At 50.4% G+C, this 22,680-nt stretch overlaps 1 protein-coding gene across 1 annotated transcript in view; it reads right to left on the bottom strand.

Moving 5' to 3' along the window:
- Nucleotides 1-18,780, bottom strand: part of SBK1 (SH3 domain binding kinase 1) — a 67,921-nt gene extending 49,141 nt beyond the window's left edge. Inside the window, exon 1 of the mRNA XM_032155768.2 lies at nt 17,984-18,780. Within this exon, the coding sequence (XP_032011659.1) occupies nt 17,984-18,078 (95 nt within the window). The 5' untranslated portion in view covers nt 18,079-18,780. The remainder of the gene's footprint in view (nt 1-17,983) is intronic.
- Nucleotides 18,781-22,680: the final 3,900 nt, after the last annotated feature.

The following is a 22,680-nucleotide window of genomic DNA, read 5'->3' as shown; positions in this document are numbered from 1 at the left end:
CTCTCCTCTGCAAGCCCCTTGGCCACCGCTCCCAGGCCCACACCCCAGCCTGCGTAATGACCCCTCACCTCACCCCCTCTGAGTTCTCTGTTTTGGCCACTCCGCCCTCTGCTCCGCCCCTCTATCCTCTTCATCGCTTGCCCTAGTACCTGCAGGCATCAGCTTCAATCCACAGGCCAGCGCGGTGGCTCACGCCTGTAATCCCAGCACTTTGGGAGGCCGAGGTGGGCGGATCACGAGGTCAGGAGATCGAGACCATCCTGGCTAACACGGTGAAACCCTGTCTCTACTAAAAATACAAAAAATTAGCTGGGCGTGGTGGCGGGCGCCTGTAATCCCAGCTACTCGGGAGGCTGAGGCAGGAGAATCACCTGAACCCAGGAGGCGGAGGTTGCAGTGAGCCAAGATCGCACCACTGCACTCCAGCCTGGGCAACAGAGTGAGACTCCGTCTCTAAATAAATAAATAAAATAAAAACTTCAATCCACCACCTGCAGCACTTTCTCACTACCCACTACCCTTCTGCCACCACCACGATGGCCTCCTGGAAAACACGCCCACTCCCATGCCCACCTGTCCTGCTATAGGACCAGCCTGGCACAGCGCTAGCCGGGCATCCACCCTCTGCCTGCACCAAGCAAGCCAACACTGCCTGGGAGGGTCACCCCGCAGCTGCCAGTGCCCCTTCTCATTCAGGGGCACCGGTCTCGGAGAGGCACTCAGCAAAGTGTCCCCAACCTCGGCCCACACTATGCCTCCCAGTTGCTTTTTCCTGCCCTTTCTGAGCAGCTTCTGAAAGTGTAATTCGCCTGTGAGTCTCCTAGGGGTCTTGGTGAGGCCCGAGATTCCGCATTCCACCCCGCCAGCCCCCAGGGGTGCTGACGTTGCTGTCCGTGGAGCCCACTCTGTAGCAGGGTCTGGGATGACTTCCCACCTCCTCCTCTCTCCTCAAACAAACCGTGGCTCCCACTTCGCTGAGAAAACAGATGGATGAGATACATTTCCACTGCCTCCGCTATCAAACCACAACCCCTCCTCCAGCCTCTCTCCTCCTCCACTTCTTCCATCCGCTTCAGAGGCAGAAGGGCCCTTCCCCATTAGGGGCTGCAGGGACCGTTTCTTCAGAGGTTCCCTTCTTCCCCACTCCATCCTCCTCATTCATTTTTTCTTTTCTCTCTCCTTCCTTCCTTCCTTCCTTCCTTCCTTCCTTCCTTCCTTCCTTCCTTCCTTCCTTCCTTCCTTCCTTCCTTCCTTCCTTCCTTCCTTCCTTCCTTTTTTGAGACAGGGTCTTCCTCTGTCACCCAGGCCAGAGTGCTGGAGTGCAATGGTGCAATCATAGCTCACTGCAGCCTCTAACTCCTGGACTTAAGCGATCCTCCCCCCTCAGCCTCCTGAGTAGCTGTTACTACAGGCACGCACCATGGTTGGCTAATTTTCTTATTTTTTGTAGACTCAGGGTTTTGTCATGTTGCCAAGGCTGGTGTTGAACTCCTGGGCTCAAACGATCCACCTGCCTTGGCCTCTCAAAGTGCTGGAATTACAGACATGAGCCGCTGCACCGGGACCCCCTCATTCTATTTCCAGGACTTTCTCGAGGCTTTGGCGTCTCCTCGTGACCCACATCTTGAGCCATTTCTGGGCCCCTGAACGAAGCTTCTTGATGGAACTGGCTTCCTTCTCTCTGCTCTGCAACTTCCCAGTCTCTTTTGTTTTTTCTTATTATTTCTTCTCTTCTTATATACATATAGAAAATATACTTTCAATTTTTATTCAAGTTAGATATGCCCATTGTTTAGAATCAACACATGGGGGCAGCCTCACCCCCATTTCTCACTTATTTTTTAAGAGATGGGGTCTCGCTCTGTCACCCAGGCTGGTGTGCATTGGTGTGATCACAGCTCACTGTAGCAATCCTCCCGCCTCAGCCTCCTGTGTAACTGGGACCACAGGCACAAGCTCCCATGACTGGCTAATTTGTAATTTTTTGTAGAGATGGGGGAGGGTCTCACTATATTGCCCAGGCTGGTTTCGAACTTCAGTCCTCTAGAGATCCTCCTGCCTCAGCCTCCCAAAGTGCTGGGGTTACAGCGTGAGCCACCACACCTGGCCCCTTTTCCCACTTCATAAGGACAACCATCTCAACTCTTTTAGCTTGTGATTAGTCATTTTTACCTCCGCATTTCCTACATAACATGTTTACATTGCTTCTTTTCCAGTTTTAGGCATTCCTTACCAACCTTCCACTTTGGGAGAAGAGGATTTAGCTCCTTCTGTCCATCCACCCCCTCTCCCACCCACTCCCACATCCTATCCCCCCTCACATTACAGTTGCATTATAACATTGGTGAGACTGGAAATGTTTACATATTGTGGAAACGTTATTTACAGCTCTGTGTGGAACACTAAGATTCCTTTCTCTTTTTCTCTCTTTTTTTTAATAACAGGCTTTATATTTTAGAGTAGTTTTAGGCTTACAGAACAATTGAGCAGAACGTGTTTCTTTTTATTTTTTGAGATGGAGTCTCGCTCTGTTACCCAGGCTGGAGTGCGGTGGCTCAATCTTGGCTCACTGCAACCTCTGCCTCCTGGGTTCAAGCAATTCTCCTGCCTCAGCCTCCCGAATAGCTGGGATTACAGGCGGCCGCCACCATGCCTGGCTAATTTTTTTGTATTTTTAGTAGAGACGGGGTTTCACCATGTTGGCCAGGCGGTCTTGGACTCCAGACCTCAGGTGCTCTGCCTTCCTCGGCCTCCCAATGTGCTGGGATTACATGTGTGAGCCACCGCACCAGGCCTGAGCAGAATGTGTTTGAATCGACCAAGAGACTTTCAGTTTTGTAGTATACTTCCTCTCCTCCCAACAAATTTCTCCTACCATTAACATCTTGTATCAGTGTGGTGCACTTGTTAAAACTGATGAACCAAGATTGATACATAGTTACTAACTGAAGTTCATATATTACGTCATCGGGGCTCACTCTTTGTATTGTAGAGTTCCATGGGTTTTGACAAATATAAGTTACAGGTCTACCCTTCCAGTATCATACAGAATAGTTTCACTGCCCTAAAAATCCACCATGCTCTACCTCTTCATCCCTCCCCCTCTCTTGCCAGCCCCCTGGAAACCACTGATCTTTTTATTCTCTTTAGTTTTGGTTTTTCCAGAATGTCGTATCACTGGAGTCAGTACTTTTCAGACTGGCTTCTTTCACGTAGAAATACACATTTAAGATTCCTCTGTGTCTTTTGGGTGGCTTGATGGCTCATTTTATCACTGAATATTCCATTGTATGGGTGTACCTATGGAAGGACATTGTCATTGTGGTGGTTTCTTCCAAGTTTTGGCAATTATGAATAAAGCTGCTATAAATATTCATGTGCAGATATAACACCAAAAACACAGGCAGCAAAAACAAGAATAGAAAAGTGGGGCTGGGTGCAGGGACTCTCGCCTGGAATCCCAGCACTGTGGGAGGCCGAGGCGGGTGGACTGCTTGAGCTCAGGAGTTCAAGACCAGCCTGGGCAACATGGCATAACCCTATCTCTACAAAAAAATGAAATAGACAAGCGGGACTACATCAAACTAAAAAGCTTCTGCTTAGCAAAAGAAACAATCTACACAGTGAAAAGACAACCTATGGCCAGGCATGGTGGCTCACACCTGTAATCCCAGCACTTTGGGAGGCTGAGGCAGGCGGATCACCTGAGGTCAGGAGTTTGTTGAGACCAGCCTGGCCACAATGGTGAAACCCCGTCGCTACTAAAAATACAAAAATTAGCTGGGCATGGGGGCTCACGCCTGCAATCCCAGCTACTTGGGAGCCTGGGGCAGGAGAATTGCTTGAACCCAGGAGGCAGAAGTTGCAGTGAGCCGAGACTGCGCCATTGCACTCCAGCCTGGTCAATAAGAAAGAAACTGTGTCTCAAAAGAAAAAAAAAAAAAATCTGAAAGAGAGGCCAAGTGCGGTGGCTCACACCTTTAATCCAGCACTTTGGGAGTCCAAAGTAGAGGGACTGCTTGAGGCCATGAGTTCGAGACCAGCCTGGGCAATATAATGAGACCCTATCTCTAAAAAAAGAAAAAAAAATTCTCAAAATGGTATCAGCACTCCTGCGTTCTTTACAACAATAGTCACAATAGCCAAATGTAGACATAACCCAAATGGGTTGAATGGATGAAAAAAATGTGATCTATACATGCAACAGACTACTACTATTAAGCCTTAAAAATATGCGATGACAGGCCAGGCATGGTGGCTCATGCCTGTAATCCCAGCACTTTGGGAGGCTGAGGTGGGTGGATCACAAGGTCAGGAGTTCGAGACCAGCCTGGCCAATATGGTGAAACCCCATCTCTACTAAAAATACAAAAATTAGCCAGGCGTGGTGGTGCATGCCTGTAGTCCCAGCTACTCAGGGGGCTGAGGCAGAAGAATCACTTGAACCTGGGAGGCAGAGGTTGCAGTGAGCCAAGATCATGCCACTGCACTCCAGCCTGGGTGACAGAGTGAGACTCTGTCTCAAAAAAAAAAAAAAAAGAAAGAAAAAAATATGCGACAACATAGATGAAACTCAAGGACATTATGCAAAGCAAAATAAGCCACAGAAGGCTTATTTTGTATTATACTGCATACATATTATGCATATTATACTGCATATCTCATAATTCCACTTATATGGGATATCTAAACAAGTTTAATTCCTAGATTTTGGTTCTATAGTTGTCAGAGTTGCAGAAGAAATTGGTGAATAGCTCATCAATAGGCATAAAGATTCAATAAAGCAAGCAAGATGAATAAGCTCTAAAGAGCTGCTGTGTAACTCTGTACCTATAGTTAACAATACTGCATTGTGGCTGGGCACAGGGGCTCACACCTGGAATCCCAGCACTTTGGGAGGCTGAGGCTGGAGGACCACTTGAGCCCAGGAGTTCGAAACCAGCCTGGACAACATAGCGAAACTCTGTCCCTATAAAAAATTTAAAAATTAACTGGACATGGTGGCACGCATCTGTAGTTCCAGCTACTCTGGAGGCTGAGGATGGAGGATTGCTTGAGCCCAGGAGATGGAGGCGGCAGTGAGCTGTGATTGTATCACTGTACTCCAGCCTGGGCAACAGAGTAAGACCATGTCTCAAATAAAACAACCATGCATTATACGTGTATTATACATTTAAAAATATGTTAGGAGGACAAATCTCATATTAAGTGTCCTTACCACATTAAAATGAAACTAGCAAATATTCATGTGCAGGATTTTCTGTGGGCATACATTTTCAACTTATTTGGGTAAATACCAAGGAGCATTTGATATTTTCTGCCACTCTATGGCTTCTCTTCGCGTTCTCTTGGCAGAGTCTTTTGCAGGGCAGAAATTTTCATTTTAAATTTCTTTCCCTTTTCTGTTCAAAAGTTTTGGTTTTCCTGGGTTTGATAACATTTTTTGGAGAGGGGAGTACTTGTTTACCTACATGTTTATATATCATTCAACCCATATTCTCCCCTACTTGTGTAAATGTCTCCAAAATTCAAAGACATTAGGTATTCTATCAATTTCATCTCCTTGAAGAAATCTCTTCTCTAATTTGAGTGTGAACTGTGAGATTCCCTTCTCCTCTCTCTTACGTTCAATTCCTGTTTCCTGGAGTTCAGATGTTACTTTTTTTTGGGGGGGGGGGGATGGAGTCGCACTCTGTCACCCAGCCTGGAGTGCAGTGGCATGATCTTGGCTCACTGCAACCTCCACCTCCCAGGTTCAAGTGATTCTCCTGTCTCAGCCTCCCGAGTAGCTGGGATTACAGGCACGTGCCACCATGCCCAGCTAATTTTTGTATTTTTAGTAGAAATGGGGTTTCACCATGTTGGCCAGGCTGGTCTTGAACTCCTGACCTCAGGTGATCCGCCTGCTTTGGCCTCCCAAAGTGCTAAGATTACAGGTGTGAGCCACTACTCTTGGCCCAGGTCTTACTCTTTATTGTTTTTCTTGTTTACTATTTCTTGTTTTACTTGGTTTACTCCCTTATTTTAGTGGAGTACATCCTCCAGTAGCTTTCTCAAGAAAGGGTGCATAGGCCAGGTGCAGTGGCTCATGCCTGTAATCCCAGCACTTTGGGAGGCCGAGGTGGGTGGATCACGAGGTCAGGAGATCGAGACCATCCTGGCTAACATGGTGAAACCCCGTCTCTACTAAAAATACAAAAAGCCGGGCATGGTGGTGGGCGCCTGTAGTCTCAGCTACTCGGGAGGCTGAGGCAGAAGAATGGCGTGAACCCGGGAGGCGGAGCTTGCAGTGAGCAGAGATCACGCCACTGCACTCCAGCCTGAGCAACAGAGTGAGACTCTGTCTCAAAATAAATAAATTAATAAAATAAAGGGTGCATAGAAGGTAAAATTTTTGAGCTCTTGCCAATCTGAAAATATTGCTTTTTTCTACTGTCACTTTATTAGTAGTTTGGCTAAGTATTGAATTCTATGCTGAGGGCTGGGCATGGTGGCTCATGCCTGTAATCCCAGCACTTTGGGAGGCCGAAATGGGAGGATCACTTGAGCCAGGAGTTCAAGACCAGCCTGGGCAACATGGCAAAACCCTGTTTCTACAAAAGTTTAAAAATTAGCTGGGTGTGGTGGCACTGCCTGTGGTCCCGGGTACTCAGGAGGCTCAGATAGGAGGATCATTTGGGCTCAGGAGCTTGAGACTGCAGTGAGACATGATTGTGCCACTGCGCTGTAGCCTGGGTGACAGAGCAAAACCCTGTCTTTAGTAATAATAATAATAATAATTCTAGGCTGAAAATAATTTTCTTTTCTATTTTTGAAAACATAGTTCCAGCAGGGCGTGGTGGCTCACACCTGTAATTCCAGCACTTTGGGAGGCCGAGGTGGGTGGATCACGAGGTCAGGAGTTTGAGACCATCCTGGCCAACATGGTGAAACCTTATCTCTACTAAAAATACAAAAATTATCTGGGTGTGGGGGCGTGTGCCTGTAGTCCCAGCTACTCTCGAGGCTGAGGCAGAAGAATCGCTTGAACCTGGGAGGCGGAGGTTGCAGTGAGTGGAGATCACGCCACTGCACTCCAGCCTGGTGACAGAGCAAGACTCCGTCTCAAAAAAACAAAAACAAAAATAGAAAAAACATGGTTCATTGTCTTCTCGTTTCCAGGATTGCTGTTGAGAAGTCCAATGCCATTATGATTCTCCATACTCTATACAATTTTGGAGAATTTTCTTCTTGTCCCTGTGTTTTGAAATTTACTGGCGATTGGCTTTGGCATGGGTCTATTTTTATCCTTTGTTTTTGTTTGTTTGTTTGTTTGTTTATTTGAGACGGATTCTTGCTCTGTCACCCAGGCTGGAGTGCAGTGGTGCAATCTTGGCTCACTGCAACCTCCACCTCCCGAGTTCAAGAGATTTTCGTGCCCCAGCCTCGAGAGTAGCTGGGACTACAGGTGCGTGCCACCACTCTCGGCTAATTTTTTGTTTTTTTCTGTATTTTTAGTAGAGATGGGATTTTACCGTATAGACCAGGCTGCTCTCAAACTCCTGACCTCAAGTGATCCTCCTGCCTCAGCCTCCCAAAGTGCTGGAATTACAGGCATGAGCCACTGCACCTGGCCTATTTTTATCCTTTGGATGGTCACTCCATGGGCTCTTTTAATCAGGAAACTCAGGCCCTTCAGTTCTAAGAAACATTAGAAACATTTTTTTGACTATTTCCTCTCCTCTCTACTGTCTTTCTGGAGCGCCTTTGTTCAGATGTGGGATGTCTGCATTGATCCTCTAATCTTCATACCCTTTTTTTCCTATTTCCCATCTGTAGTAGTCATGGAGGTGGCTGCTTAGTTCTCCTTTCAAGAAGGAACTTGCAGGCCAGGCACGGTGGCTCACACCTGTAATCCCAGCACTTTGGGAGGCCGAGGCTGGTGAATCACCTGAGGTCGGGAGTTCGAGACCAGCCTGACCAACATGGTGAAACCCCACCTCTACTAAAAAATACAAAAGTGAGCCAGGCATGGTGGTGGGCACTTTTAATCCCAGCTACTCAGGAGGCTGAGGCAGGAGAATTGCTTGAACCCGGGAGGCAGAGGTTGCAGTAAGCCAAGATCGCACCATTGCACTCCAGCCAGGGTGAAAGAGCAAGACTCCATCTCAAAAAAAAAAGAAAGAACTTGCTATTTGGCTTTGAGGATTGCAGTTGGCTGACAGCCTTCAACTACACTGTCTTTGAGATCTGCCACAGCATTTGAGCCAAGACTAAGGTCTTGTTGGGCAGCTCCAGCCAATGACTGAGGACAGTGGGGACAGTGGGGACACTGGGGCTCCTCTCCTGGACAATGTTTGCTCTTGAGCTCCTCCATAGGTTGGCCAAGACTGCTGGATCAACACCAAAGTCACTGCCTAGCTCTTTTTTCCTTCTTTCCTTTTTTTTTTTTTTTTTTTTTTTTGAGACAGAGTCTCGCTCTGTCACCCAGACTGGAGTGCAGTGGTGTGATCTTGGCTCACTGCAAACTCCGCCTCCCAGGTTCAAGCAATTCTCGTGTCTCAGCCTTCCGAGTAGCTGGGACTACAGGCAGGTGCCACCATGCCTGGTTAATTTTTGTATTTTTAGTAGAAACGGTTTTGCCATTTTGGCCAGGCTGGTCTCAAACTCCTGACCTCAGGTGATCCACCCGCCTCGGCCTCCCAAAGTGCTGGGATTACAGGTATGAGCCACCGAGCCTGGCCAATAGTTTTGATTTCTGGGCAACATAGTGAGACCCATCTTTACAAAAAAAAAACAAACCCATTTTTAAAAGTTAGCCAGGTGTGGTGGCGCACACCTATGATCTCAGCTACTCAGGAGGCTGAGGTAGGAGGATTGCTTGAACCCCAGAGGTGGAGGCTGCAGTGAGCCCTGATCCCACCACTGCACTCCAGCCTAGTTGACAGGGTGAGACCTTATCTCTAAACAAAAACAAAAACCAAAAAACCCCCAGAACTATTACTACTATATTTAGGTATTTAAGAAAACATACTATAACTATGAAACAAAAACTAGATGCTATTTGACAGGGAGAGGGACCTCCAGGAATGAACAAAACTGTTTTGTAAAGATGGGGTCTCACTATGTTGCCCAGGCTGGTCTCAAACTCCTAGGCTCAAGCAATCCTCCCGCCTCAGCCCCCCAAGTAGGTGGGACTACAGGTGCACATCACCACGCCTGGTTAGTTTTTACCCTTTTTTAGAGACAAGGTCTTGCTATGTGGCTCAGGCTGGTCTTGAACTCCTGGCCTCAAGCAATCCTCCCAGTTCAGCCTCCCAAAGCGCTGGGATTACAGGCATGAGCCACTGCGCCTGGCCGCAAGGACATTTGAGGATTTAAGTCCTTCTTACCGTAGTCCTTCTGGGGTTCAGCCTCAGATTTACTCTCATTTCCAGAGGTACTTAGGCTATTAATGCCAGCACCTTTGGGGGATTTGGCAGTATAAATTATACTCCTTGGCCTGTCCTAACCCCAGTTTAGGGTTCACTTAAAGTGCAAATCCCTCAGCCTGCTAAGTCAGTTATTACCACGTGTTCATTTATCTTCCAGATTCCAAAATGGTGTTGCTATTTTCTCCATTTTCAATTGATTAGTTCTCACTGCTTCATGCTGTATTAGGCAGAACAATGGCCCCCTGCAAATCTCCAGAAGCCGTGAACATGTTACCTTCCATGGCAAAAGGGACTTTGCAAATGTGATTAAGGTTAAGAAGCTTGAGAAGGGGAGATCAGTCTGGATAATTCAGGTGAGCCCAATCTAATCACATGAATTGTGAAAACCTTTCCCAGGTGTGGTAGGAGAAAGTGATACAGCCACGAATAGTGGCTCATGCCTGTAATCCCAGCACTTTGGGAAACTGAGGCAGGAGGATCACTTGAGCTCGGAAGTTTGAGACCAGCCTGGGCCACATAGTGAGATACCTCCGCCAGCCCCAACCCCATCTTTATAAAAAATTAAAAATTAGGCTAGGTGCAGTGGCTCAAGCCTGCAATTCCAGCACTTTGGGAGGCTGAGGTGGGTGGATCACCTGAGGTCAGGAGTTTGAGACCAGCCTGGCCAACATGGTGAAACGGTGTCTCTACTAAAAATAAAAAAAATTAGCCAGGTGTGGTGGTGCATGCCCGTAATCCCAGCTACTCAGGAGGCTGAGGCAGGAGAATCAATTGAACCCTGGAGGCAGAGGTTGAAGTGTGCTGAGATCGCACCACTGCACTCCAGCCTGGGTGACAGAGCGAGACAGTCTGAAAAAAAAAATTAAAAATTAGCCGTGGTGTAGTGGCACATATCTGTAGTCCCAGCTACTTGGGGGACTAAGGAGAGAGGACCACTTGAGCCCAGAAGGTCAAGGCTGCAGCAAGCCTGACTGGGCCATTGCACTTCTGCCTGGGCTACAGAGCGAGATCCTGTTTTTTTTTTTTTTTTTTTTTTTTTTTTTAAAAAAAAAAAAAAAGAAAGAAAAGAAAAAAGAAAGTGATGTGATGAGAAATCAGAGGGATGCTACCTTGCTGGAGGGAGGTGGTCACGGGCTAAGGCATGCAGGTACCTTTTGGAAGACGGAAAAGTCAAAGAAATGGGTTCTTGCCTGTAGCATCCAGAAAGCCCTTCCAGGAAGAGCTTCCTAGAGCCATCCTGTCAACATTTTGATTTCAGCTCAGTGAGATCTGTGTCAGTTTTGACATATAAAACTGTAAGAATTAATTTGTTTAGTTTAAGGCAACTACGTTTATGGCAATTTGTTATGGAAGCAATAAAAGACTGATGCACACACCTTAAAAAATCCACTCACTATCCTTTTTCTTTTCTTTTCTTTTTGTAAGAGACAGGGTCTCCCTTTGTCACCTAGGGTGGAGTGCAGTGGTGTGATCATAGCTCACTGCAGCCTTGAACTCCTGGGCTCAAGCGATCCTCCCACCTTAGCCTCTCCGGGAGCTGGGAATACCGATATGTACCACTATGCCCAGGTAATTTTTAAAATTTTTTTGTAGAGACAGGGTCTTGCCTGGGCTGGTCTTTAACCACTGGGCTCCAGTGATCCTTCTGCCTCGGCCTTCCAAGGTGTTGGGTTACAGTTGTGAGCCACTGCACTCAGCCTCACTGTCCTTTCAATGGGGCTTTGGGATACAGAGAAGTTGCATGTGTGTGTTCAATCTTCCTAAACCACATCTAACCTGGTTTTATTTCCACTGCTTCATGATTGCATTCTTTTTTTTTTTTTAATTGAGACAGAGTCTCACTCTGTGCAGTGGTACAATCTCAGCTCACTGCAATCTCCACTTCCCAGGTTCAAGCTATTCTCCTGCCTTGGCCTCCCGAGTAGCTCAGATTACAGGCGCATGCCACCACGCAGGGCTAATTTTTGTATTTTTAGTAGAGACGGTGTTTCACCATGTTGGCCAGGCTGGTCTCGAACTCCTGACCTCAAGTGATCCATCTGCCTCAGCCTCCCAAAGTGCTGGGATTACAGGAGTGAGCCACCATGCCAGGCTTCATGATGCATTCTTATCAAAGTCACTCTTGACTTCTACATCACTAAATCTAATCTTTTTTCTTTTTTAAAAAATTATTTATGTTTTTAATTTTAATTTTTATATTTTTTAGAGACAGGGTCTTCCTCTGTTGCCCAGGCTGGAGTTCAGTAGTACAATCACTGTAACCTAGGCCGGGCACGGTAGCTCACGCTTGTAATCCCAGCACTTTGGGAGGCCGAGGCAGGCGGATCACGAGGTCAGGAGATCGAGACCACGGTGAAACCCCGTCTCTACTAAAAATACAAAAAAATTAGCCAGGCGTGGTGGCGGGCGCCTGTAGTCCCAGCTACTCGGAGAAGCTGAGGCAAGAGAATGGCATGAACCCGGGAGGCGGAGCTTGCAGTGAGCCGAGATTGCGCCACTGCACTCCAGCCTGGGTGACAGAGCGAGACTCTGTCTCAAAAAAAAAAAAAAAAAAATCACTGTAACCTTGAACTCCTGGGCTCAAGTAGTCCTCCCGCCTTAGCCTCCTCCTGAGTAGCTAGGACTACAGGTGCATGCCACCATGCCCGGCTAGTATTTATTTATGTATTTATTTACTTATGAGACAGAGTCTTGCTCTGTCTCCCAGACCAGACTATAGTGGTGCCATCATGGCTCGGTGTAGCCTTGACCTCCCAAGCTCAAGCAACCCTCCTACCTCAACCTCCTGAGTAGCTGGAACTACAGACACGTGCCATGACGCCTGGTTTTTTTTCCTTTTTTTCTTTCTTTTTTTTTTTTTATACATTATGTTGCCCAGGCTAGTCTCAAACTCCTGGCCTTAAGTGATCCTCCTGCCTCTGCCTCCTCAAGTGCTGGGATTACAGCTGTGAGTCATCGCGCAAGCCCTATTTTTTTTTTCTCTCTCACTTTTTGTAGAGATGGGGGTCTCCCTATGTTTCTCTGGCTGGTTTCGAATCCTAGGTTCAAGCAATCCTCCTGCCTCAGCCTCCCGAAGTGCTGGGATTGCAGACGTGCTCCAATGCGCCTGGCAGCGGAATCTAATCTCGTTTCCCTGGACTGTTCACATCTTTGAAGCAGGTGGACCACGCCCCCTCTCCTCGCGACACTTCCTTGGTTTCTGTGACTGCCCATGCTCTCAGTTTCCCTCCCACTTTCCCAGCTGCTCCTTCTCTGCCTCCCTCGCTGGCTTCTCCTCCACATGATCTCAATACTGCGGAGTCCTCAGGGCCCTGTCCTGGAGCCTCTTCCCTCCCCTCTGTCCCGTGCGATCTCATGGCTCGCAACACCATCTTTTTACCAATGACCCTGAAGTTCCACCGTCAGCCGAGAGGCTCCTCTTCTGAACTCCAGACTCTCATTATGATGTGCTCTCTTGACATCTTCCCTTGGACACCTCACCTGCTTCTCAAGTGGAAAATATATCCGTGGCAGGATTTTTTTTTTTTTTTGAGACGGAGTCTCACTCTGTTTCCCAGACTGGAGTGCAGTAGTGCGATCTCCACTCTGCAACCTCCGCCCCCCCAGGTTCAAGCTATTTTCCTGCCTCAGCCTCCCTAGTCGCTGGGACTACATGTGTGTGCCACCACGCCTGGCCAATTTTTGTATTTTTAGTAGAGACGGGGTTTCACTATGTTGGCCAGGCTGGTCTTGAACTCCTGACCTCAAGTGATCCGCCCGCCTCGGCCTCCCAAAGTGCTGGGATTACAGGTGTGAGCCTGTATTCTTGATGTTCTCACCAAGTCTCTTCCCTCCCTCGAATCTGCCCATCATCCATGCACCTCTGCAATCCCTAAAGCCCAGATCACCCCGGATTCCCTTCCTCCTCTAACCCATCAGAAAATTCTGTGGATTTGTCTCCAATGTTTGTTTTTATTTTATTTTTAGTTTTAGAAACAGGGTCTTGCTGTGTCACCTAGGCTGAAGTGTGGTAACACAATCACAGCTCACTGCAGCCTCAAACTCCTGGGTTCAAGCAACCCTCCTACCTCAGCCTCCCGAGTAGCTGGGACTACAGGCCCATGACACCATGCCTGGCTAATTTTAGAATTTTTCTTTTGCAGGGATAGGATCTCATTATGTTGCCCAGGCTGGTCTGGAGCTCCTGGGCTCGGGCAATCCTCCTGTTTTGGTCTCCCAAAGTGCTGGGATTACAGGCATGAACCACTGTGCCCAGCCTCCTAAATATGTTCAGAAAGCACTTCCTTACTTCCCCATCTCCAAAGCCGCCCACCACGATGACCTCCACGTTGGCGTCCTCTATTCATTCTGGCCTGTCACCATTGATTCTCCCAAGCATAGCCTGAAATATCCTTTAAAATGTCAATCAGATTATACAACTTCCCCCATTTAAGAGCTCTCAAAGGCTTCCCAATTCCATATGGAACAAAATCCATTCTCCTCGCCATGGGTGCCAAGGCCTGCATGGCCTGGCTGTTCCTATCCCTCCTGCCCTGCCTCTTGTCACTGTCCCCGTCATTTGCTCTGCCTCGGCCACACTGAGCCCTCCCCGTGCTCCTGCCTACCTGTTGCTCTCAATTTGCTTTGCCTGAGCTGCTGTTACTACCCCTCTCCCCACTGCTGGCTACCTCTCATTCTCTAGGTCTTAGATGAAATATCCTCACCTCCCTGTTTACCGTATGCAAAGCAGCTGTCTCCACCATCCCTGGTAATTTCCTTCACAGTGGGCTTTGAACCTTGACGATTTGTTTATTTGTTCACTTGTGTTTTGTTTGACTCCCTCATTAGATATAAACCCCATGAGAGCAGGGATGATATTTTCAGTCCAGTTGCTGGTGCTAGCCCACAAAAGCTATGCAAGGAAATTTGTTGAGTGAATGAATGAATGAGCACATTGGGCATCTATTATGTACTGGATGCTTTCATGTAGACTGGGCTATATTTCCCAGCTTTTCTTGCAATGAGCTGTTCTGGCCAATGCATGTGGGCAGAAGTAAAGGAGGCCATTTCCAGCTTTGGTTCATAAAAACCTCATGTGTGGTCTCCACTCTTGTTCTTCATCTGCAAGCTGGATGCAGAAGATCCAGCAGTGGCCGTGGGTGATGACAAAGTTATAAGATGAAAGGAGCCTGGATCCCTGAAAGATCACGTGGAGCAGAGTCTCCTCCATCACCACCCCCACCCCAAAACACACACACACCCAGAACATAAGGATCTTCTGTGTTGAGCCATTACGATTGCCAAGCTTATTTATTCCAACAGCTTGCCTCACCTTAATTAATACATCAAAACACCAGATGTAGGTGGCTGGTGAACATCACTGTGGGTGACGCGTTTGCTGACAAATTTTCATCAAATGCAGATGTGTTCTCTGTGGGGCTGTCTCTTGCATCGTCCCACAACAGAAGCCGAGGGCACAGTGCTCACACCTCTATCATAGCACATTGCGCTGTCTGTTCGAGCGTGTGTTGTTTTTGTCTTCACTAGGCTGTGAGCCCCTCCAGGGACATGGCTGTGTCACATTCATCGCAGTGGCCTCAGCATCCAGTCCCCAGGGAGCCTCAGGGGAAATGTACTGAATCCACAAAGGAGTGAACTGGTCACCTGCCCCCCTTCATTGCCTTTCTTTCCCTACAAATGCCTGAGAAAGTCCAACTCTTTAATTTTGCAGAGACCCAAAGAGAAGTGACTTCCCCAGGATCACACAGAAGCGGGATGCACCAGAATTAGCCTGCCTGGGGCTGCTAAACGTGGCAGCCAGCTATTCTAGGACTGAATCCTGGAGCCTACCAGGGGCTGGAGCAAGGCTGGGAGAGGCGGGGCGGGGTTGGCTGGGGGCAGCCACAGATTTCTCTAAGCCTGCAAGGTGACCCCACCCAGCCTCACTGCCCCCCTGCCCCTCCTCCAGCAGCAAAGAAACACTCCAGAGCCGTCCGTCCCACCCTCCCCAGCCAGCACTGGCTCCCGCAGCCTGGGCGGACACATCACTCAGTATTTTTAGCTTCACCACCTGGCACCTGTGGTCACTGTCTCTGCCCAGCCTGGCCCTGTCCCCTCCCAGGTCTTAAAGGGCCAGAACCCACCAGCTAGAAAGGAGACCAGCTCCTGCAAACACAGGCTACCATACTCCCAGGGCAGGAGGCGGAGAGACATCCCCTACAGAGAGTCCCCAGAATCAGAGGTGGGAGATGAAGGGATGAGGGAGGAGGGGGCAGGAGTTCACGGCTGCCAACCCTAAGGCCTATGCCTGTCTCTTTCTGGGGCTTCCCAAATGCTGGTTTGCTTAAGTTGTTCACCTGGAGGAAACTGATCAACATTACACATCCATCCTAAGACCTGAAGCTGCAAAATCGCCAAGGCAGGGTCCGGGAGTGTAGTATTTTTTAACAATTCAACTCGGATTATTCCCATGTCCTCTTCTCTCTCTTTCTCTTTTTTGAGACAGAGTCTCACTCTGTCGCCTAGGCTGGAGTGCAGGGGCGTGACCATAGCTCAGTGCAGCCTCGAACTTCTGGGCTCAAGGGATCCTCTTGCTTCAGCCCCAGGAATAGCTGGGACTAACAGATGCATGCCACGATGCCTGGCTAATTGTGTGTGTGTGTGTGTGTGTGTGTGTGTGTATGTGTGTAGATGGGGGTCTCACTGTGTTGCCTAGGCTGGTCTCGAACTCCTGAGCTCAAGCAATCTACCCGCCTTAGCCTCCCAAAGGTCTGGGGTCGCAGGTGTGAACCACCACACCCTGCCTGATGCCCTATCTTCCAATGTCATATTCGTTCGTTCATTCATTCATTTATTCATTCAACAAGCATTTTGAGTGTTCACTATGAACATGGGGTTCTATCATGAGACCATTGCTTAGGAGTTCAAGAAGCCCTTCTGCACCTATTATTTCCTTGCCTCTCCTCACTTGCCCCTGTTTTGTCTCGAGTCTTCCCCATCGCTTGCTCCAGTGCCTATGGGTCAGGTCCCTGGCTCAGCGTCCAGGCCCTGTGTGATCTGGCCCCATTCTGCCAGCCTCATCCCCACCATCCACACTTTGTTTCTTATTTGCACCGAGCCTTCCCTCTTGCCGTTCCCATTGCCTGCGATGCCCTTTCCTCAGCCTCTCTCACCCCTGGGAGGGCACTTGCACGTTAAGACAGACCTGGTGGGCCTCCGATGACTCCTGTGGGCAGAGGTGGTCCGCCTTGCCTCCTGACTTCCTAGGCACTGTGCACCCACACACATCAAGATGCCCACTACTCTGTGCAGAACTGACCTGTCTTCTCTTTTGTCTCTCCTAGCAGGCTGTGACCCTGTGAGCCAGGTTCCAGTCCCCAGCCCAGGCCCTGGCAGTCTGTGGGTGGCCAGTCACTGTGTTGAATGTTAAGCTGACAACCATAGCAGGGAACATCCTCTCATTTCACAGATGAGGAGACAGAGGCCCATGGAGCGGGAACTGTGGACCCAGAGTCCAAGAGAGAAAGTCAGGGAGGAACCCAGCCTAGGCTGCAGGAGCCCACGTCTGGCCCGCTTGTCCTGCAAGGGTCCTGGAGGGGGAAACTGGCTTGGCCCATGCCTGCCCTTCTCCCCATCCAGGGCAGGGCAGTGCTGACTCAGACAGTGATGGAGGCGCAGGCAGGCTGGGCTGGAGCAGAGGTGACCCCTGTCTCCCTTGCAGATCACTCCCAGAGCCTGTGGTCACAGCTTGGATAATGCACTTGGCTGGAGCCTGGGTTTCCCTGCAGGTGGGGGTGGGGAGAGCTGGCTAAAGGAACAATGATCTCTAGGACATGAGCTCCCACTGGGCCCCAAGCACAGCCCTTCCCTCCACATAGGTATGTAGAACTCATACCTGCTTCCACAAACGTACACAGGCTCACAGTCACACACGGTCACCCCCAATACCCAGTCACACAGCCACACAAACCATTCTGTCTCTCTCTCTCTCTCTTTTACACACACACACAAGCAAATACACATGCACGCATTTTCGCTTATGAATTCAACAAAGATGGAACACCTGTTAGGTGCCACTGCAGTGCAGGATAGAAAGGTGGCTCTCAGGTTAGGGTGGGACAGGGACATCCAGGAGGGCTTCCTGAAGGAGGAAGCATTGCAGCTGGGCGTGGATGGAGGAGAACGGGGGAAGAGAAGTCTGGGCAGAGTTTCACTGGAGGTGAATATAGGGGAACAGAGTGAGATGAGGTGGGGAGTGTTGGCCCCAATCACATAGGCCTTGAATGCTCAGCCAAGTGTTAACTTTATCCCACAGGAGCTGGGAGCCATGGAGGGTTCTGAGCAGGGGAGGGACATGCTCACTGTGGGAGAGGACGTGAAAGCCACTCTGGGGCTAGGGTTGGGGAGATAGGAAGGAGGCTGTGGCAACAACCAGGTAAGAGATCTGAGATCTGAAGCAGGAAGTGGCAGCGGGTGGTAAGCAGTGGACAGAGAGAGATTGACTTGAAGCAAGACTGCCAGGCCCACAGGCACCCTGGGTCGAGCGCTGCGCCCACCTGCTGCCCACCCACTGGCCACCCACGGGCACTGACCTCCGCAATGGGACTTCTTCCAGCAGCTCCTCCTCCTCCTCCCTGTGGAAGCAGACGAAGCAGAAGGCCGGCACATCATCGACTCCGCAGCCCATGGGCCAGGCTGGAGGCAGCTCCAGGACAGGGCAGGGGTGGCCGGGGGTGGCCTCCGCAGCATCGTCGCCAGCCTGGGCAGGAGTCCCCGAGCCAGGGCGCTCCAGGGTCAGCAGCCCGTCGGCTTCAGGGCTCTGCACTTGCCCGCCCGCCACCTGTGCCTTCTCACTCAGGTTGCCCGTCGCCTCGGTGGGTGGAGGAGCCGGGGGCTCTGTGTGGTGGGGGCTCCTGTCTTGACCCCCGGGGGTTCCAGCCACGGGGCTGGGCCCTGGGAAGCAGTGTCCAGCCACCGGGACTCCAAGGTGGCTGGTGGGTGGGCGGAGGTCTGGGAGTGCCCCCCAACTGCCCCTGTGGAGCCCTAGGCCCCCCGGCTGCCCACTCTGTGGCTGTCTGTCAGAGGCAGGACTGGGAGGGCAGGCTCGCAGGTGTCCCGTGCCCCAGTCCCCCTGTCTGTCCAGCCGTCTGCTCCTCCCGGTCCAGCCAGCACGGCCGCAGAGGTGCCTTCCTTAAGAAAGTTTGTTCTCCTCGGCTGGGGTGGGTGGCATGGGTGGCCTCCAGGAGAGAGGTTTGGGACCTGCAGCTGAAAGACAGGCAAGAGCCAGGTGAGGCTGGCACGGTGCCCACGCTGTCCTTGAGAAAAGTTCTGACCCCCGGAGTCCCGGTCCCGGCTCGGCTGAGACTGGCGGCTCTCCCTGCTCCCTGCTCTCCCCAGCTCCAGTGGCTTCTCTGGCAGACTGGCTGGGCTGTGGGTATTAATAGCTCCACATTCACGCTGCGAAGCCTGGAGGTTAACTCCTTCTCTGCCAGAGCTGGGGAGGCCGGCAGGCCGGGCGGGTGCGGCCAGGCAGCCTGGCGAAGTGGCCTCGGGGAGCAGAGGGAAGGGCGGTGCCTTGATCCTGCCCCCGCTCTGAGCCTGTCTGCTGCAGCAGGACCCTCAGTGCCACCTCCTGCCCACGAGTCTCTGTGACGCACTGGGCTCCCGGGGCTTGGGAGTGTGTGGGCCACTGACCCCTCCACACGTACCTCCAGGAAGCTGGGGGTCCTTGGGAGGGGGAACTGTGGGCTCAGGGCAGCCCCTCTGGGATAGACGGTGCTCAGAGCTTCAGGGAGCATCCCCAGGGCTCCCAAACTCACACACTCACCCCTCAACTTCCTGGGTCCTCCTATGTTCCCTTAATAGTCACCTTTGCCAACCCTGGGCCCAGTTCTGGGGCTGGCTTCAGTGAGACCCAGCGATGAAGCAGCCACAGTGCCTGGAGTATTTTATTGAGGAGTATGGGAAGAGGGTGGGAGTGGGGGAATCATAAGAGAATTTGTTTGCCTGAATTTATTTATTTATTTATTTATTTATTTATTTAATTTATTTGAGACAGGGTTTTGCTATGCTTCCCAGGCTGGTCTCAAACTCCTGGGCTCAAGCAATCTTCCCATCTCAGCCTCCCAAGTAGCTGGGATTACAGCTACTGCACCAGGCTTGGAAATGTTTATTGAGCACCTGTTTGGTGCCAGGCACCGTGCTGGACATGGGCACGCAGCAGTGAAGTGGGCAGGTGTCATTCCTCTTTGGTGGGTTTGGGTGTCACTGCAGGAGGTGACACCAGTGGAGCTGCAGCTTGCCTGCATAGTGCCATCATGTGAATTAGGAAAAGGTGCTTCCCACCAAGCAGGTACAGCCCCAACACCAGCTTGTAGTGTGGACCCAGGCTGGGTTTCGGCCCCACTCACCTCCTCTGCAATTGACAACATGCACCACCATTCACAATGGCTCTGGAAGCACCCGTAAACAAAGGAAAAATAAATTCAGATTGTCCAAAGTGATACGAAAAAAATAAAACAGGGACATGTGACAGGCTGATGGGGAGGTAGTTAGAAGGGGTGTTCAGGGAACACCTTCCAAGAAGGGAACACTGGAGCTGAAACCCGAAGGAGGAGGAGGAGGAGGAGGAGGAAGGAGGAGGAACCAGCCAGATCTGGAGGCAGAACATTCTAGGAAGAGGTGCAAAAGCCCAGAGGCAAGAACTGGCTGGCGTTTGAGGAGGAGAGTGACAGGCAGAGATCTTTAAGCCGAGCCTTGAAGAGTGAGTAGAGTTTTCCAGGGGAGCTCAAGAGAGGAGGTATCGCCAGCAGAGAGAATAGAGTATGCAAAGGCTCAGAGGCATGGAAGGCAGGGACGGTGCGCTGCAAGGCAGCAAGAAGGCAGAGGTGATGCAGTCGGAGATGCATGAGGGATTGCTTCCAGAGCTGCCCACCCAGGGCTCTGAGGAGGAAGGGTGGGTGGGAGGAAGATGAAAGTGGGAACTCGGGTCAGCTAAGGGGCTGAGGAGTTTGGAGGTGGGGAAGCAGAGAGGCTTGGAAGGAACCATCGATATATGTGGAACCGAGTTCCACTGGCTGGAAGAATAGGTCTGGGCCTCCTTGGGCCAGAGAAGGTGGAGGCTTGGAACAGAGCAGCAATGTACAGTTGTTTAGGCTGTGCACAATGCATAAGGACACCCTGGCAGATAGGAGCCAGTCGGGGGGTCAGGGAGAGGGGAGGGGAGGGGAGGGGAGGATGGATGGGGGGTGGTATCCAGCCCTACCTCTGCTCTGCCAAGACTTGCACTTTTCAACTGTGACAGTGTGGGGAGTTGCCTTTTTCTTATTGGCCCACCCAAAAGAGTCCTTCTTTCTTATTGGTTAGTCTGAAGGGTGCCTTTAAAAAATTAGTCCCCCTAGGCTGAACACAGTGGCTCAGGCCTGTAATCCCAGCACTTTGAGAGGCCAAGGAGGGTGGATTGCCTGAGGTCAGGAGTTCGAGATCGGCCTGGCCAACGTGGTGAAACCCCATCTCTACTAAACATGCAAAAATTAGCCAGTCATGGTGGCATACACCTGTAATCCCAGCTACTCAGGAGGCTGAGATGGGAGAATTGCTTGAACCCAGGCGACAGAGGTTGCAGTGAGCCGAGATTGCGCCATTGCACTCCAGCTTGGGAGACAGAGCGAGACCCTGTCTCAAAAAAAAAAAAAAAAAAAAGGAAAAAATTAGTCCCCCTAGACGGATGCCTTTTTCTAATTGATCTATTCAGAGGACATGCATTCATTTTCAAACTGGTCCGCTCAAAGGGGTGGCCTCTTCCAATTGCTTTACCCAAAGGGAGTGATTTTTCCGATTGGCACAAAGGGGTCCCATAGACTGGGCTGCGGGAGAGGCCCCAGTGGCCCAGGCTCTGCTACTGACCTGCTGTGTGACTTTGGGAGTCACTGTCCCTCTCTAGAACCACAGACTGAGCAAGAGGCCAGCTGGACCAATCGCTGCACTGTGCAGAGGCGGAGAATGAGCCCAGAAAGGGGCAGCAACTTCGCTGAGGTCACACAGTGACACACAGCAGAGCTGCCACCGCTGACTCTTGCCTCCGTGCTCTATCTTCCCTGCTCCAGCATCGGCTTAGGTCGCTGGCTGCGCTGTGGACTTGGTGTTTCTTTAAGGAGAGGACAGGGAATGAGAGGGGACAAGAGACAAGGAGGGGAGGGCAGCCTAGACTATGGCTCCCTGGGGTGGGGGTCAGAAGGGGTCAGGGTGCCCCAGGCCTCTAGAAGCCCCTTCCCGCCTCCCCTCAGCCCCATGGGGTTGTCATTTGCAGATGTTAATTATTCACGATGCTGCTGCTTTGCCTGGTTTTAATGCACTTTGATGGCGTTCTCTAGCTAATGGGGAAAATCAATAGGTCTTAATTCTTAGTGGCTGTGAAGCTCTGTCTGTCTCCTGTTTGGGTGGCTGGGCCTGGCTCTTCAGCTGGAGGTAGCATGTGGAGGCTCAGACACAGTTCACAAAATCCTGAGACTCCACCTTTCGCTCTCCCACCCCCGACCCTCTTCTGATGACAGCCTAGGGAAGGAGGATTAGAGTCACCATGCAGCTCCAAACTCTGCCCCTAACATCTTGGAGGGTCTGACCCCTTCAATCTCAGCCATTTGCCACCCCTCCTAGAGGGCTGCTGGTTCCCTCTGCCTGTGTCATCTGTGTCAAGCATGTGTCACCATTCCCAGCTAATTTTTTTAATTTTTAATTTTTGTAAAGATGGGGGTCTCATTATATTACCCAGGCTAGTCTTGAACTCCTGGCCTCAAGCAGTTTTCCCACCTCAGCCTCCCAAAGTGCTAGGATTACAAAGCATGAGCCACTTCGCTGGGCCCCTGGTTTCCTAGAAGAAGTCTTACTTGAATTAAAGTTTATCAGAATGTTGCGGCCGGGGAAGGTGGCTTATGCCTGTAATCCCAGCACTTTGGGAGGCGAAGGCAGGTGGATCACCTGAGGTCAGAAGTTCAAGACCAGCCTGACCAATGCGGTGAAACCCTGTCTCTACTAAATAGAAAAAATTAGCCAGGCGTGGTGGCGCATGCTTGTAATCCCAGCTACTTGGGAAGCTGAGGCAGGAGGATCACTTGAACCTGGGAGGTGGAGGTTGTAGTGAGCCGAGATTGTGCCATTGCACTCCAGCCTGGGCAACAAGAGTGAAACTCGGTCTCGAAAAAAAAAAAAAGTTGCTTCTTCATTTTGTTAAGTATGCCAATGTCTTCCCAGAAGGAGGTTGTGAATTGCATCACATGGAAAAAATTTATAT

Source organism: Hylobates moloch, unplaced genomic scaffold (genome assembly GCF_009828535.3).
Source record: "Hylobates moloch isolate HMO894 unplaced genomic scaffold, HMol_V3 SCAFFOLD_6, whole genome shotgun sequence".
Taxonomy (NCBI): domain Eukaryota; kingdom Metazoa; phylum Chordata; class Mammalia; order Primates; family Hylobatidae; genus Hylobates; species Hylobates moloch.
Note: the sequence above shows the minus strand (reverse complement) of the source record. Positions and strands in the feature narration are given on the sequence as shown.